Consider the following 14,480-nt stretch of genomic DNA (forward strand, 5'->3'; position numbering starts at 1 on the left):
CAATTAATTATTACAATAAGGTGATGGCTTCTTTGGAAAATCAAGGAAAAGGACATAGTATTCAACACTAAATATGAGGCTAATCTTCTTGAATGGCAGGCAGTCTCAAGAGAGTACTGTGGGCAAATATCAGAATGGGGAACTGGACAATGACACTTATTTGTGCCTAAGGTCCCACAGAAGGTTCTAGAAGCGGAGGAATTTTTTGAGGCTTTAGAGAAAGCATCTGACACAATTAAAAAGGAAAAGTTGGTCCTTGTTGGGGATCTAAATAGCAGAGTAGGAAATGATTGTCAGACATACAAAAACATTTTGGGAAAATTGTAGAAAAGAGCAATGCTAATAATAATGGCAAATACCTGTTGGATTTCTCCTCAAGACATGGACTGGTTATTACTAACTTAATGTTCAACATAAAAATGCACACAAATTTACATGGAGAGAAATGGCAAAGAATAGGAGAAGTCTCATTGACTCATTCATTATCAAAGATAATTTTAATCATCATCATATGTATCAAGGATTTAGGCCTAGTATGGCCTGTTCCGGCCTTAGAAGTCATCGTTGAATCGTTTAAGAGGACGTCCTGGTTTTCTTTTTCCTAATGGCTTGTACTTTAAGACTTGTTTTGGTAATCTTTCTGTTTTCATTCTTTGAACGCGTTCCATCCATTTATGTTTATATTTTTTAATTTTTTCTATTACTGGTTGTTGGTTTAATTCTTTCATAATATCTTCGTTTCTTTTGTGATCGAATAGGGTATACTTTGCAGTTTTTCTCATAAACTTCATTTCTGCTGTTGTTAATCTTGGTTTGTCTTTTTGTTTTATTGCCCAGATTTCGCTTCCATACATTAAGACCGGTAGGGCTAATGTATTGTATACTTTTAGCCTGGTTTGTTTTTGAACTAGGTTTGATTTAAATATATAGTTAATTACCCCTGTTATTTTTAAATATTTTGCAATTTTTATGTTTATATCTTTTTCATTTTCATAAGTGATCATACATCCTAGGTAGTTAAATGAATTCACCTGTTCTAAGATCTTGTTATCTAATACTATTTTAGTTCTAGCTGGATCTTGTCCTTTAAAGGCCATAGTTTTTGATTTTTCTGTTGATATTATCATACCATAATCTTTGGATATCTCATTTAGATTTAAAATAGCTTTCTGTAAGTTATCTTCAGAATTTGTAATTATTATTTGGTCGTCTGCAAAGAGGAGAGTGTTTAAGTTTACTATAGGAGAAAGTTTAATTCCTTGATGTAAATTTTTACTCCATTTTATTATTATTTCATTTAAGTAGATATTAAAAACAGTTGCTGAGAGGGGACATCCCTGTCGGACCCCTTGGTTTATCTCTCTTGTATATGATAGCTCATGATTTAATCTTATTTGTATTTGATTATTTTCATATATACTTGTGACAGCTTTTAGGATATTATTTGGTATTTGTCTTTCTTTTAATGTGTTAAATAATATGTTAGATAATTTTAATAATTATCATTATTAAAAAACATCACTATCAACATTGTTATTGTTGATAGTGATGTTTTCTCCCTGGTGCAGGGCACCGGAGTGTACAGAGGATTTGAAATTGGAAGTGATCACTATTTAGTCTTGAGCAGGATAAAATTGAATTTCATATTGAAAAGAACATATAAGAAAGTTTTAAAGTGAATAAAAGTTAAGCAGTTCTCAGATATGAACTGTAGACTAAAATATACAAACATTATTCAAGAAAAAATGAAAGAGTTTGAGAACAGGAATCAAACCTTGGAGATTTAGTGGCAAGCCCTGGAGAAAACACTGATTGATTTAGCCAGAGAGGCATGTGGTGAGGTAGTTGGCAAGGATAGAAAATTCAGAACTCCGTGGTGAATACAGGAGTTAAAGATAAGTTAAAAAGAAGGAATTAAAGAAGTTGTGAAGAAGAAAGCATTTTAAAGTTAATGGCAAATAAGTCAGCTTTTGCTCTTAGAGAATACAGAGACAAATGTAAGAAAGCTAAACAAAAGTCATGGGAAGGCTTTGGTAAGAACATAGAAAATATCAAGAAGTTGTCAGGATATTCTGGAGGTTGTTCAAGAAGCTCAGAAATGGAGGAAAGAGTGCTATAAAAGGAATTAGAAATGATAAAGGTGACTTGAAAACAGGAGAAAAAATATATCCTTGAAGTATGGAGTAATTACTTCGAAAAATTGCTAAATGAAACAAGCAGTGATAACACCACAGTGGTAGAAAACACTGACCAGGCTTGCAATCAGGAATACATACCCATACTTGAAGTAGAAAAAAGCCATCAAAAACCTGAAATGTGGAAAGACTGCTGGAGTAGATGATATTCGACCAGAAATTTAAACCTCCATACGTGGGTATGGAGGTATAAAAGTCTTACAGTGGCTGCACTGCATAGTTCAGAAGGCCTGGACAGAGGGACAAATTACAGATGACTGGAGTAGAGCTCTCATAGTACCCATATATAAAAAGGGAAATTAAACTGAATGTGAGAATTAATGAGATATTTCTCTACTGAGTGTTCCTGGTAAGATTTACACAAGTATCCTTGAGAAATAGTTGAGAAGGATTGTAGAAGAAAAGCCTGTTGAAGAAAAAGCTGGATTCAGGTCACATAGAGGCTGTCATTATCAGATTTTCACTTTACAACAAATAGTTGAGAAATCATGGGAATATAAGTATTTAAAGTTTTGGGAATCTGGAAAAGGCATATATGACAAGATGCCAAGAGAGAAGCTATTCAATAATCTACAGTTATATGGTGTCAGTGGGACATTCTATCAAGCAATATTTAGTCTTTGAGTTGTAAGTCAGCAGTTAGAATTGAAGGAAGTACAGGAAGATGGTTTAATGTTAAATCTGGTGTCAGTCAAGAATGTACATTATCCCCTCTGTTATTCATTATCTATATGGATCACATTATGAAGGAAAGTGGTATTAAACCTGATATTAAAATTGGAGATGTTAATGTCAGCTCTTTGCTTTATATGGAAGATGTTATACTTCTAAATTAATCTGCTACAAGTCAGCAAGATTCCTTGAATAACTATTGTAATAGATATGGTATGAAGGTCAGCAATAACAAGACAAAGACAACGAAAATAGGCAGAACCATTGAAAATATTAACTGCATTGTGAATGGAGAACCCATAGAACGAGTGAAACATTTCAGCTACCTAGGCATGAATTTTAGTGAAGATGGTAAATTAAATATGGAAATAGACAACAGACTCAACAAAGCTGGTATGGTAGGAAGTCAACTGAATAAATTTATATGGAATAAGTTCAAACCAATTTTAACTTATGGATCTGAGAGCTGGATCAGAAGTAAAACACTTGACCAAAGATTAGAGACTACAGATGTGAGAGTCCTGAGAAAGATTAGGGGCACGAACAATGGCAATATCATATTAAAAACAAGGATATTAGGAAAGAACTTGACATTGTCATCATCCAGGAATGCATTAGCAGTGCCAATCTCAGGTGGTATGGTCACTTAAACAGAATAGGAGAGGAAAGCTTAGCAAAACAAGTGTTCTCTCTCTCAGGTTGGCAGGAAACAGACCCAGAGGAAGACCAAGATATAGGTGGATTGATACTGTAAGAAGTGCCTTAGAAGATAGAAATATAAGATCTGATAATTGGAGTCTTGACAGGTAACAGACTGATTTGTAGGAAAATTGTAGATAAGAAGTTAGTAATGATGTAAATTTTTCATGTAGTACTATCATAACCTGTACATGTCAGGAATTTGATGATGATGATGAAGTGAAAATCTGATCTTTACAGCCTCTATTTGCCTGAATCCAGCTTGTTTTTCACCAAGCTTCACTTCAGAAGCTTTCACCTTTTTCTCTCTGCAGGCCTTCTGAACTATGCAATGCAGCCACTGTAAGACTTTTATACCTCCATACTTGAGCATTTCTTGTCGAATATCATCTATTCCTGCTGCCTTTCCATTCAAGGCTTTTGATGGCTTTTTCTACTTCAAGTATGGATATGTATTCCTGACTGCATGCCTGTTGAGTGTTTTTTTACCATTGTGCTGTCATCACTGCTCGTTTCATTTAGCAATTTTTCGAAGTAATTACTCCATACTTCAAAGATATCTCTTTCTCCTGTTTTCATATCACCTTTATTCCTTAATCTCTAATTCCTTTTACATCACTCTTTCCTCCATTTCTGAGCTTCTTCAAAAACCTCCAGAATATCTTGCCACCTTCTTGATATTTATTTTCTATGTTCTTCCCATGACCAAAGTCCAAAGTCTTCCCATGACTTTTGTTTAGCTAGTTTTACACAGTGTTTAGCTTTCTTACGTTTGTCTCTGTATTCTCTAAGAGCACAAGCTGAGTTATTTTCCAGGAACAGTTGATATGCTTTCTTTTCTTTCATTACCTCTTTAACTTCCTGTGTCCACCATGCGGTTATGATTTTTCCATCCTACAGACTACCTCACCACATGCCTCTTTGGCTGAATTAATCAGTGTTTTCTTCAGGACTTGCCACTGAATCTCCAAGGTTTGGAGATTCAGTGGCAAGTCCTGTTCTCAAACTCTTTCATTTTTTCTTGAATGATGTTTGTCTATTTTAGTGTACAGTTCACATCTGAGAGCTGCTCAAATTTTATTCACTTTAAAGCTTTCTTACATGTTGTTCTTTTCAATATGAAATTCAATTTTATCCTGCTGAAGACTAAATGGTAATCACTTCCAAATATATAGGCCCTGATATTAGAGGACCAGCAGCACCTTGTGTTGTTGTTGTTGAGGAACGCATTTTCTAGATTAGTTGTGCTGTCTTCATAAAAACTGTTTCTTTTCAAATAATACTTTACTAAAAAAATGCCATTATTTATATGAAACATCTTCTGTTATAATAATTTTAGTGCTAAACAATAAATAATATCATGGCATGTTTTTTTCCTTTCTTTCACGACATCATATAACCTATTTATATTTTGTTTTTTTTAATGGAAATATAAAACCTGATGTTTAGAAATGTTTTTGTTTCTTTGAGGTGTGCTGGTTTCATATGTGTTAAAGTTGGCAAGACAGCTGCAACTGCCCTTGCTGGAAGTTTATTCCTCTTTCAGGTTTGAATTTTTATCCTCAATGCAATCTTAGAGTATTCTTTCTTATTTGTAATGTTGCCTTTAGAAATGAAATCACTAGCAGTACTTAAATCTAGAATGTTTGCAGTTTCAGAATCTGGTTAAATAAACTTTGTCATGTCACATTCATATTCGAAGATTGGTTATATACGTAAAAGACTATAAAATAATTTTGTAGTCTTAGCAATTTATTTTTAAAATGAAAATCAACACGGATTTCAAAAGAAAATTACAAAATCTATCTAATAATATTGATTTTATATAGAGAAAATATAATGAAATTTCTTTCATTTATTCCTAATCACAATCTTGACTTTGGAAGTTATCTGGCATGTGAAATTTTCAGTTAAGAATGGTGAGAGGAGGTGGGGGGTGTATATATGGAACTGCACAGTTGATGACTATTGATACTCCCATGTACAAGAGAATAATTAGTAATGCATGGGAAATTGTCAAGAGGCATTTAAGGAAAGCAGTATTACAGTGCATATCTAGAGTTATGGGAATAAATCAGGTTAGCACAAGTAGCATTGTAAAATCTCTCATAATAAGTAACTTATGTTCATTTTTACATGTTTTTTTGGGAGATTGCACTTAAATGTCAAATTTTGTACTTGCAATTATTTAGACCTGAGCCTTTGTGAAAATAATGTGGCAAATGATGGCAGTATGTAGCGCTGTTAACTCATATCCATATATGGCAGTTTCAGAAGATGTGCAAAGCATGATGTCAGGTGTCCATATATGGAAATTTTGAGAGATGCGCTCATGTGTACAACGGAAGTCAGGGGCTTTATAAGGCGAAAGAAGATCACAGAGAAGAACTTTGTCTTAGGTTTCTCAATCTTCTCTTACCTGGGTTTGCTGCCATGTGAGGTCCATTGTCAGTAATCAAAAGAGAAGCATCAATCTTCTCCTACCTAGATTCACCTCCATGAGAAGTATTGTGTCGATCGTTGGAATGTCTCACTAGGAAGAAACTGCACATTGCTGCCATGTTAAGGGTCCTAGAGGGCATAGAATAATCAATAACTCAAACAAAGAAGAAATTTAGCAGGAGGTCAAAAATAAGCCATCAGAAGGAAAGAAAGACAAAAAGCAGGTGGGAAAAAGATTCATGTAAAAGGTATTGCTGAATGAGAATTGTAAGTGCTTATAATGTGATATTTTCAAGCAAGAATGTACATCAAGTGTGTCTGCTTATGGGTACAATAAGATTGATTGTGTAAGTTAATATTGAAATCAGCTCACTCCAGGTGTGTCTTAATCTCACCCATATATAGTTAATTATTATAAGAGCAAGAAGAGTACTGTACTAGATAGTGCGAATTTTAAGGTATGCTTTATTTTCAGTTGTGTATGTATAACTAGCAGGCTATTCTAGATTGTGATTTACTTTAAGGGAAGAAACATAGAACTAAGCCTGAATCAGGAAGAATTGAAAAAATTAACAAAGACTTTTAATGCTATTGCGCATGTGTGTGTGTGTGTGTGTATGTTAATGTGGATAACTGTGTAAACATTCCTTTTTGATTTAATTAAATGGTGTGTGAACAACATACTGGACTGATTCTGTCAATGCACTGTCCTGAAAATTTCGAACCTGCATAAGATTAAGTTTAAGTGATCAATAATCAAGCCACTACTAAATAAAGGTAAAGATTAACATAAGTGGGAATGCTAACAATATCTGCTTTGTCTTTAATTTAAAAATCTTATAATCTTGCACTCTGTACATAGTCTAACTGGCACAGTCATAAAACAAATAAATTTGTTAGACTATAGAGCGTGAGAACATAAGATCTAGTAGAAATAAATAAATGGCGGAAGTCGATTGTTACAGCAGTTGACCATTTATGACATTTCACGAAGTTTAAGTAAAGAACAAAAAAGATGAAGCATTGTTGCAAGAAGTGCAATGCAAACCTTTAAACAGCATCATTAAGTAAAAGCCACAAAAGAAGAAAATATTGCTAAGGCTTAAGCAACAAATTGTAGGCTAATCTGTATATCTGGAGTTGTAGTTCAGGTATTGGAGAGGTTGGTGAGATATAGGATACAAAAGTATCCTTGATAGCAGTCGTATTCTTTGTGATTGTCAGTAAGGGTGGTTAAAGGGTGGCCGTGTTTCACAAATTTGTGTAGAGTGGTATATTTAGATTTTGCAAACACTTTGGATGATTTGCCACACCACAAGTTGGTCACTAAATTGAAGCAGATGGGATTGGATGATAGACCAGTGAGTTGGATAGATGAATGACTATCACCTGTGTTCTTGTTTTTTTTTTGGGGGGGGGGGGGGGGGCTATTTGAGGAAAGTCATAAGTAGTGCGCTGCAAGCGTCAGTTTAGGGAACAAGCTGGATTCAAGCCAAATAGAGGTTGATCGCATTAGATTTTTGCTTTAAGGCAAAGGTACACATTATCTCCACTGTTATTTATTATCTACATGGATCACATTATGAAGGAAAATGGTATTAAATCTGATACCAAATATTTGAAAAATCTTGGGAATATAAGGATTTGTATTTAAGTTTTCTTGATCTTGAAAAGGCATATGACAAGTTGCCAAGAGGGAAGCTCTTAAAATGCTACAGTTTATTATAGGATGTAAATGAGATATTATTTTGAGCAATACATATTCATAGTCTCTATTAAGCTTTAAATCAGCAGTTTAAATTGAGGGAGATACCTGAAGATGGTTTGATGTTAAATCATGTGTGCAATAAGGGTGCACATTATCTCCACTGTTATTCATTATCTATATGGATCACATGATGGAGGAAAAATGGTATTAAATCTGATACAGAAATTGGTGATGTTAATCTTAGCTCTTTACTTTATGCAGTGTACGTCTAAAAAAATACAACAGAAGTGTGCAAGATTCCCTGACCAAATTGAACAACAGTTGTAATCAAGAGTTGGTATGAAAATCAGCAATAAAAAGACAAAGACAAAGAAAATAGGTGGAAACATTGAAAACTTCAACTGCATCCTGAAAGCAGAACCTACCTATAGAACAAGTGAAACATTTCAGCTATTTAAGAACACTTTTTAGTGAATGGCTAATTAAATTTGTAAATAGGCAGCAGAATTAGCAAAGGAGGTATGGTCAGGAAGTCAACTGAATACATTTATATGGAATTAGGAAGAAATTAGTCAAAACACTAAACTAGCTATGCACAAGACCGTGTTCAAACCAATTTTAAGTTATGGATTTGAGAGCTGCGTCAGAAGTAAAACACTTGACCAAAGACTAGAGAGTGCAGATATGAGAGTCCTGAGAAAGATTAGGGGTGTGAACAGATGGCATCAATGGCAGTATCAGATTAAAAATTAAGATATTAGGAAAGAAACTTGACATTGTTAGCATTTAGGAATGTGTTAGTAGAGCTAATCTCAGGTCACTTAAACAGAATGGGACAGGAAAGATCAGCTAAACAAGTGTTCTTTGCCAGGATGGCAAGAAAAAGACACATAGGAAAACCAAATTGCACATTGTTAGCATTCAGGAATGTGTTAGCAGAGCTAATCTCAGGTTACTTAAACAGAATGGGAGAGGAAAGATCTGCTAAACAAGTGTTCTTTGCCAGGATGGCAAGAAAAAGACTCATAGGAAAACCAAATTGCAGGCGGATTGATATAGTAAAAAGTGCCTTAGAAAACAGAAATATAAGATCAGATGTTGGCGTCCTGACAGGTAACAGATTGATTTGGAGGACAATTGTAGATAGGAAATTAGTAGTGATTGAAGTTTTTCATGTAGATATGATAGTATATCCTGTACGCCTTGAGGGTACATTTTTTTTTTTTTTTTTATGTTGGGCCCATACACAGGAGGTTGATTGGTCAACCTATAGTACATTAGTACTGTGTATGGGTGGTGGGTTGGGAAAGGAGGAATTTGTTTACATTTGATTTGAATGACTTTAAATTGTATTCGTTGGGAAACACAGCAGGTGGGAGACTGTTCCAGAGTGCAGCAGTTTCAGGGATGAAGGAAGAGGAAAAGAAATTTGTTCTGTTTGTTTCTAGGTGTGAAGGGATGTTGTGCAGCAGCTGAACGTGTTCAAATGAGCTTAGTACTGAGCAGGGGAATTATTGATGTTATTTCGGATGAGCATTTCCCATGGAAATATTTGTAGAATATACTTACTGCAGAGACCAAACGTCTGTGTGAAATTGGGGGGAGAGAGTTGGTAAGGGATGAATCATTTTCATTATTTCTTAAAGGAAATAATGAAAAATATTTCCTTTATATTCTTCTCTCATTCCATTTTTTATGTCTCTCTCTACATATTAAATATATCTTCTCTTTCATGTCGGTCAGTTGTTTGTTTTCTTATTGAGCATACATTGTATTCTCTCAATTGCAACTTCTTGAAATGATGTCACAACAGCTGGGTATCATAAACAGTGAAGAACAGTTTTTTCACTAACGACAGACTGTATACATTTATTATTAACATCTGACGTCCATTGGGTCAGAGACGCATTGTGAGGGTACACGCTATCACACACAAAGCTCATCCAACCGTGCCTTAAACTGATTCAATGTGTTATGTTCACAATACACTTAGGGAATGCATTCCACTCTCCATATAAACAACCTTTTGCTCACACCCTCCTTATATAGTTTCCAGGGATGGCCTCTGGTTCTATTCTCCTCTTCCATTTCAACCTGATGACAACCCCTGACTAGCTTATGTCTCAATCATATCCACCCCTCTCCTATTCACAAGGCTTTGCAATTTACATTCTCTCAATCTGTCCTTGTAATCCACATTCCAAAGACCCCTGACCACCTTTGAATATTCTCTGAACCCTTTCCAGTATATCCTCATCACCATGAAATCCTAGTGAACAAATCTGTTCGAAGTAATCCATATGAGACCTGAACAAGTCCTTATATAATGACATCATAACCTCCATTATCTGATGTGATATCTTCACTATTTTTGCAATATGAGTCCTGAATTTCAGGTCCTTGTCCTTCACTACTCCCAGATCTCTCATCTCCTCTACTTCTATTATAGTTTCCCCCACCAAGTGTATACTTCGCATCCCATCATTGCTTACCAAATTATCTTGTCAGCAAAGGTTGGTCAGTTGGTAGAGCCTCTGCTACTAATAGCTCATGCAAAAAATTAAGGAAGTTTGATCACAGTTTGTAGTTGGAAGGAGATGAATCGTTCAATGCTGTTGGCACACTCTCCTTCGATGAGTCTTTGGACTCCATGGAAGTGTCACATAATAATAATAAAATCTCAAAACCTAACACTTGGCTACATTGAACTGACAATTCCACTTACCTTCTCATTCATGCAATCTATTCAAATCCTCCTGTAAGACTGTAACATCTGCTTGACTCTTCATATCACTAGTTAAAACCATCCAAATATCGTTAACATACAAATTGAACAACAGTGGTCCCAAAACTGACCCATGCGGTACAAAACTAGTGACCTTCCTATTTCAGGGTACTGCACCCCCATATAGAACTTTCTGATACCTATCTGACAGCCGGTTACTAATCCAACTCAGAAGTCTGTTATCCAATCTTATCCATTTCAATTTATTTAACAGATTGTCATGTGGCAGTCTATCAAAAGCTTTTACAAAATCCAAGTACACCACTGTATATCCATCTCCCCAGTCCAAGGTATTTGTCATCTTGTTGTAGTATATAAGTAAGTTAGTAAAACATGATCTCCCTTTAACAAATCCATGCTGATAACTAAAGAGAATACTGCCATTATCAATCCATTTCTGTATCCTACTTCTCACCAATCTCTCCACTACATTCACCACAACTCCAGATATACAGATTGACCTATAATTCGGAGCTACAGCGTTATCACCAACTTGAAGAAAGTGCAAAACTTAACTCAAGTTGTATCCTCTGATGAAATGATCAGATCTAATGATCTCAGAAGTTGCGAAACTAAATTCACATTCATTCCATCTTCTTCTTCTTTGTCCATACTACCACATGTCTGTTTAAATCATCCTGCAGGATTTCAAAATCATGTTTATTGACTATTGCTCTACCTAATTTTGCATCAATAAACAACTGAATATTTCTCATCACCATCATCGAATTCCTGACATGCCCTCAAGGGGTGTACAGGATATGATAGTACTACATAAAAAATTTACATCATTACTAACTTCCTATCTAAAATTTTCCTCCAAATAAGTCTGTTACTTGTCAAGACTCCAACATTATCAGATCTTATATTTCTATTGTCTAAGGCACTTTGTACCATATCAATCCACCTATATCTTGGTCTTCCTCTGGGTTGTTTTCCTGCCAAGCTGGCAGAGAACACTAGTTTTGCTAATCTTTCCTGGTCCATTCTGTTCAAGTGACCATATCACCTGAGATTAGCTCTGCTAACGCATTCCTGGATGCTGACAATGTCAAGTTCATTCCTAATATCCTCGTTTTTAATGTGATATTGCCATTGATGCCATCTGATCATGCCTATAATCTTTCTCAGGACTCTCATATCTGCGGTCTCTAATCTTTGGTCAAGTGTTTTACTTCTGACCCAGTTCTCAGATCCATAAGTTAAAACTGGTTTGAACACTGTCTTGTATACAGCTAATTTAGTGTTCTGACTAATTTCTCTCTTATTCCATATGAATTTATTCAATTTACTTCCTATCATACCAGCTTTGTTGATTCTGTTGTCTATTTCCATATTTAATTTACCATCTTCACTAAAAATCATGCCTAAATAGCCAAAATGTTTTACTTGTTCCACAGGTTCCCCATTCAAAACACAGTTGACATTTTCAACAATTCTACCTATTTTCATTGTCTTCGTCTTTTTATTGCTGGCCTTCATACCATGTCTATTACAACAGTTATTAAATTTAGTCAGGGCAGCTTGCAAACTTGTAGCTGATTTATTTAGAAGTATAACATTGTCCGCATAAAGCAAAGAGCTGACATTAACATCTCCAATTCTGATATCATGTTTAATACCACTTTTCCTCATAATGTGATCCATATAGATAATGAATAACAGAGGGTATAATGTACATCCTTGTCTCACACCAGATTTAATATTAAACCATCTTCCTGTACTTCCTTCAATTCTAACTGCTGACTTACAACTCAAATACAGACTAAGTATTGCTTGATATAATGTCCCATTGACACCATATAACTGTAGCGTATTGAATAGCTTCTCTCTTGGCACCTTGTCATATGCCTTTTTAAAAAATCGACAAAACTTAAATACAGATCTTTGTTACATTCCCGTGCTTTCTCAACTAATTGTCGTGAAGTGAAGATCTGATCCTATCAGCCTCTATTTGGCCTGAATCCAGCTTGTTCTTTCTTCACCAAGCTTTTTTTCCACAATTCTTCTCAACTGTTTCTCAAGTATACTGGCATAAATCTTGCACAGAACACCCAGTAGGGAAATACTTCTGTAATTCTCACATTCAGTTTTATTTCCCTTTTTATATATGGGTTCTATTAGAGCTCTACTCCAATCATCAGGAATTCATCCCTTTGTCCAGGCCTTCTGAACTATGCAGTGCAGCCACTGTAAGACTTTTATACCACCATACTTCAGCATTTCTGGTCAAATATTATCTACTCCTGCTGCCTCCCCACATTTTTCAAGCCTTTGATGGCTTTTTCTACTTCAAGTATGGATATGTATTCCTGACTGTATGCCTGTTGAGTGTTTTTTTACCACTGTGCTATCACTGCTTGTTTCATTTAGCAATTTTTCGAAATAATTACTCTATACTTCAAGGATATTTTTTTCTTCCATTTAGCTTTCTTATATTTGTCTCTGTATTCTCTAAGAGCACAAGCTGACTTATTTGCCAGGAACTTTTGATATGCTTTCTTCTTTTCCTTCACTGCCTCTTTAACTTCCTGTGTCCACAATGGAGTTCTGAATTTGAATATTTCTGCTTGTATCATTTCCTATATCATTAATGTACAAATTAAATAGAATTGGCTAAAGTACTGAGCACTGTGACATGCTGCTAGTCACAGGCCTTCTGTTGGAGTCTACATGTCAATAAACTACTATCTGATATTTCCCCATCAGCCGGCCTCTTATCTGCATCTCCAACTTCATATCCACCCTCATTTGCTGTAATTTATATTAGAATTCTATGCAGTATTTACTTATTCACTATTTACCATCTTTCCACCTTTGGAACTAACTCAGAGCTGAGAGATACTACCAATTCCAAAGCACATTCTTGTAATAAGCAAGCTGATTTACTACCTAATTTGTAGCTGTATTCACTTTAAGGTTCTGTAATGTCCTGTGCACCTTCAGTTAATCTGCCTCTATTTCTGCATCAGGTCACTGACACTCTTGTTCCTTCAGTATCTCAACTTGGATGATATGCCATTGTAAATATCATTTTGCAAATATTTTGCATATCATATTTTGCAAATAAATCATTTTGCAATAATTGCAAATATCAGAGAAAAGTAGCAAGTGAATTTTCTGCCTTGTTCATAATGTATTCGAAATATGTCATTTTCTTTGCATAATTTACACTTTATTTTAAAACATAACTTCATTTGAAAAGAGTGATAGAGTTAGGATGGTGAGTCTGTTGCCACGATATGACAGAGAGGAGTTTAGAAGGAGGGCCATAATCACAAATGACTTTATGCATAGGTTATGCAGACAGTGTGGTGTGGTGTAGAATTTGTGGATGTGTGGAATGAGTTTGTTGGGCGAAAGGATTTGTACAAGAAGGATGGCCTGCATTTGAATGGATTTGGTGTGCGGAGACTGAAGAAAGTGTTGCTGAATGAAGTATAAATGGATGTGCAGAACTAGGGAAACTAGAACTATCAAGGAGCTGGGGGGGGGAGAGAGTGGATATGCAGACATCAGTGAGACAGTTGAGTGTAAGAATGTATATAATGTACCCGAGCCAGTAATAAAGACAAGAAATCAGAATGGAATAGTTAGAATAATGCATCAAGATAGGGGTGGGACAAAGGAACCTCTGCATTTCATGTATACTAATGCCAGGAGTATTGGGAATAAGAAGGAAGAATTTTGGCCTTGGTTGGCTCTTCCTGGCCACAGGTTATTGGCATTAGTGAAACATGGCTGATGGAAGATGATATAGTTAGTGGGATAGAATGTGTAGGTTATAGTGTGTTTAGGAGGGACAAAGAATAAAATTTGAGGAGGAGTGTTATTGATGATAGCTGATGAACTGCAGCCGAGAAGAATAGAAGTTGTATCGCAGGATAATGAGAAGAGCTCATTTGAGGCTATTTGGTGTGAGATTGAGACTAGTAGAACAAAATATACAGTTGGGTGCTGTAGACCAGGTGATGGAATA

At 35.4% G+C, this 14,480-nt stretch overlaps 1 protein-coding gene across 4 annotated transcripts in view; it reads left to right on the plus strand.

Moving 5' to 3' along the window:
- The window catches only part of LOC150093519 (FUN14 domain-containing protein 1), a 139,903-nt gene that overhangs the window by 108,012 nt on the left and 17,411 nt on the right, over positions 1–14,480 (plus strand). For all 4 annotated transcript variants that reach the window (XM_090413784.1, XM_090413785.1, XM_090413782.1 and 1 more), the window contains exon 4: positions 5,037–5,112. In XM_090413784.1, the coding sequence (XP_090269910.1) occupies positions 5,037–5,112 (76 nt within the window). The remainder of the gene's footprint in view (positions 1–5,036; positions 5,113–14,480) is intronic.

The sequence above is a fragment of the Typopeltis vanoorti genome, chromosome 24 (genome assembly GCF_054136105.1).
Source record: "Typopeltis vanoorti isolate ZY-2024b chromosome 24, IOZ_Tvanoo_1.0, whole genome shotgun sequence".
Classification (NCBI taxonomy): Eukaryota; Metazoa; Arthropoda; class Arachnida; order Uropygi; family Thelyphonidae; genus Typopeltis; species Typopeltis vanoorti.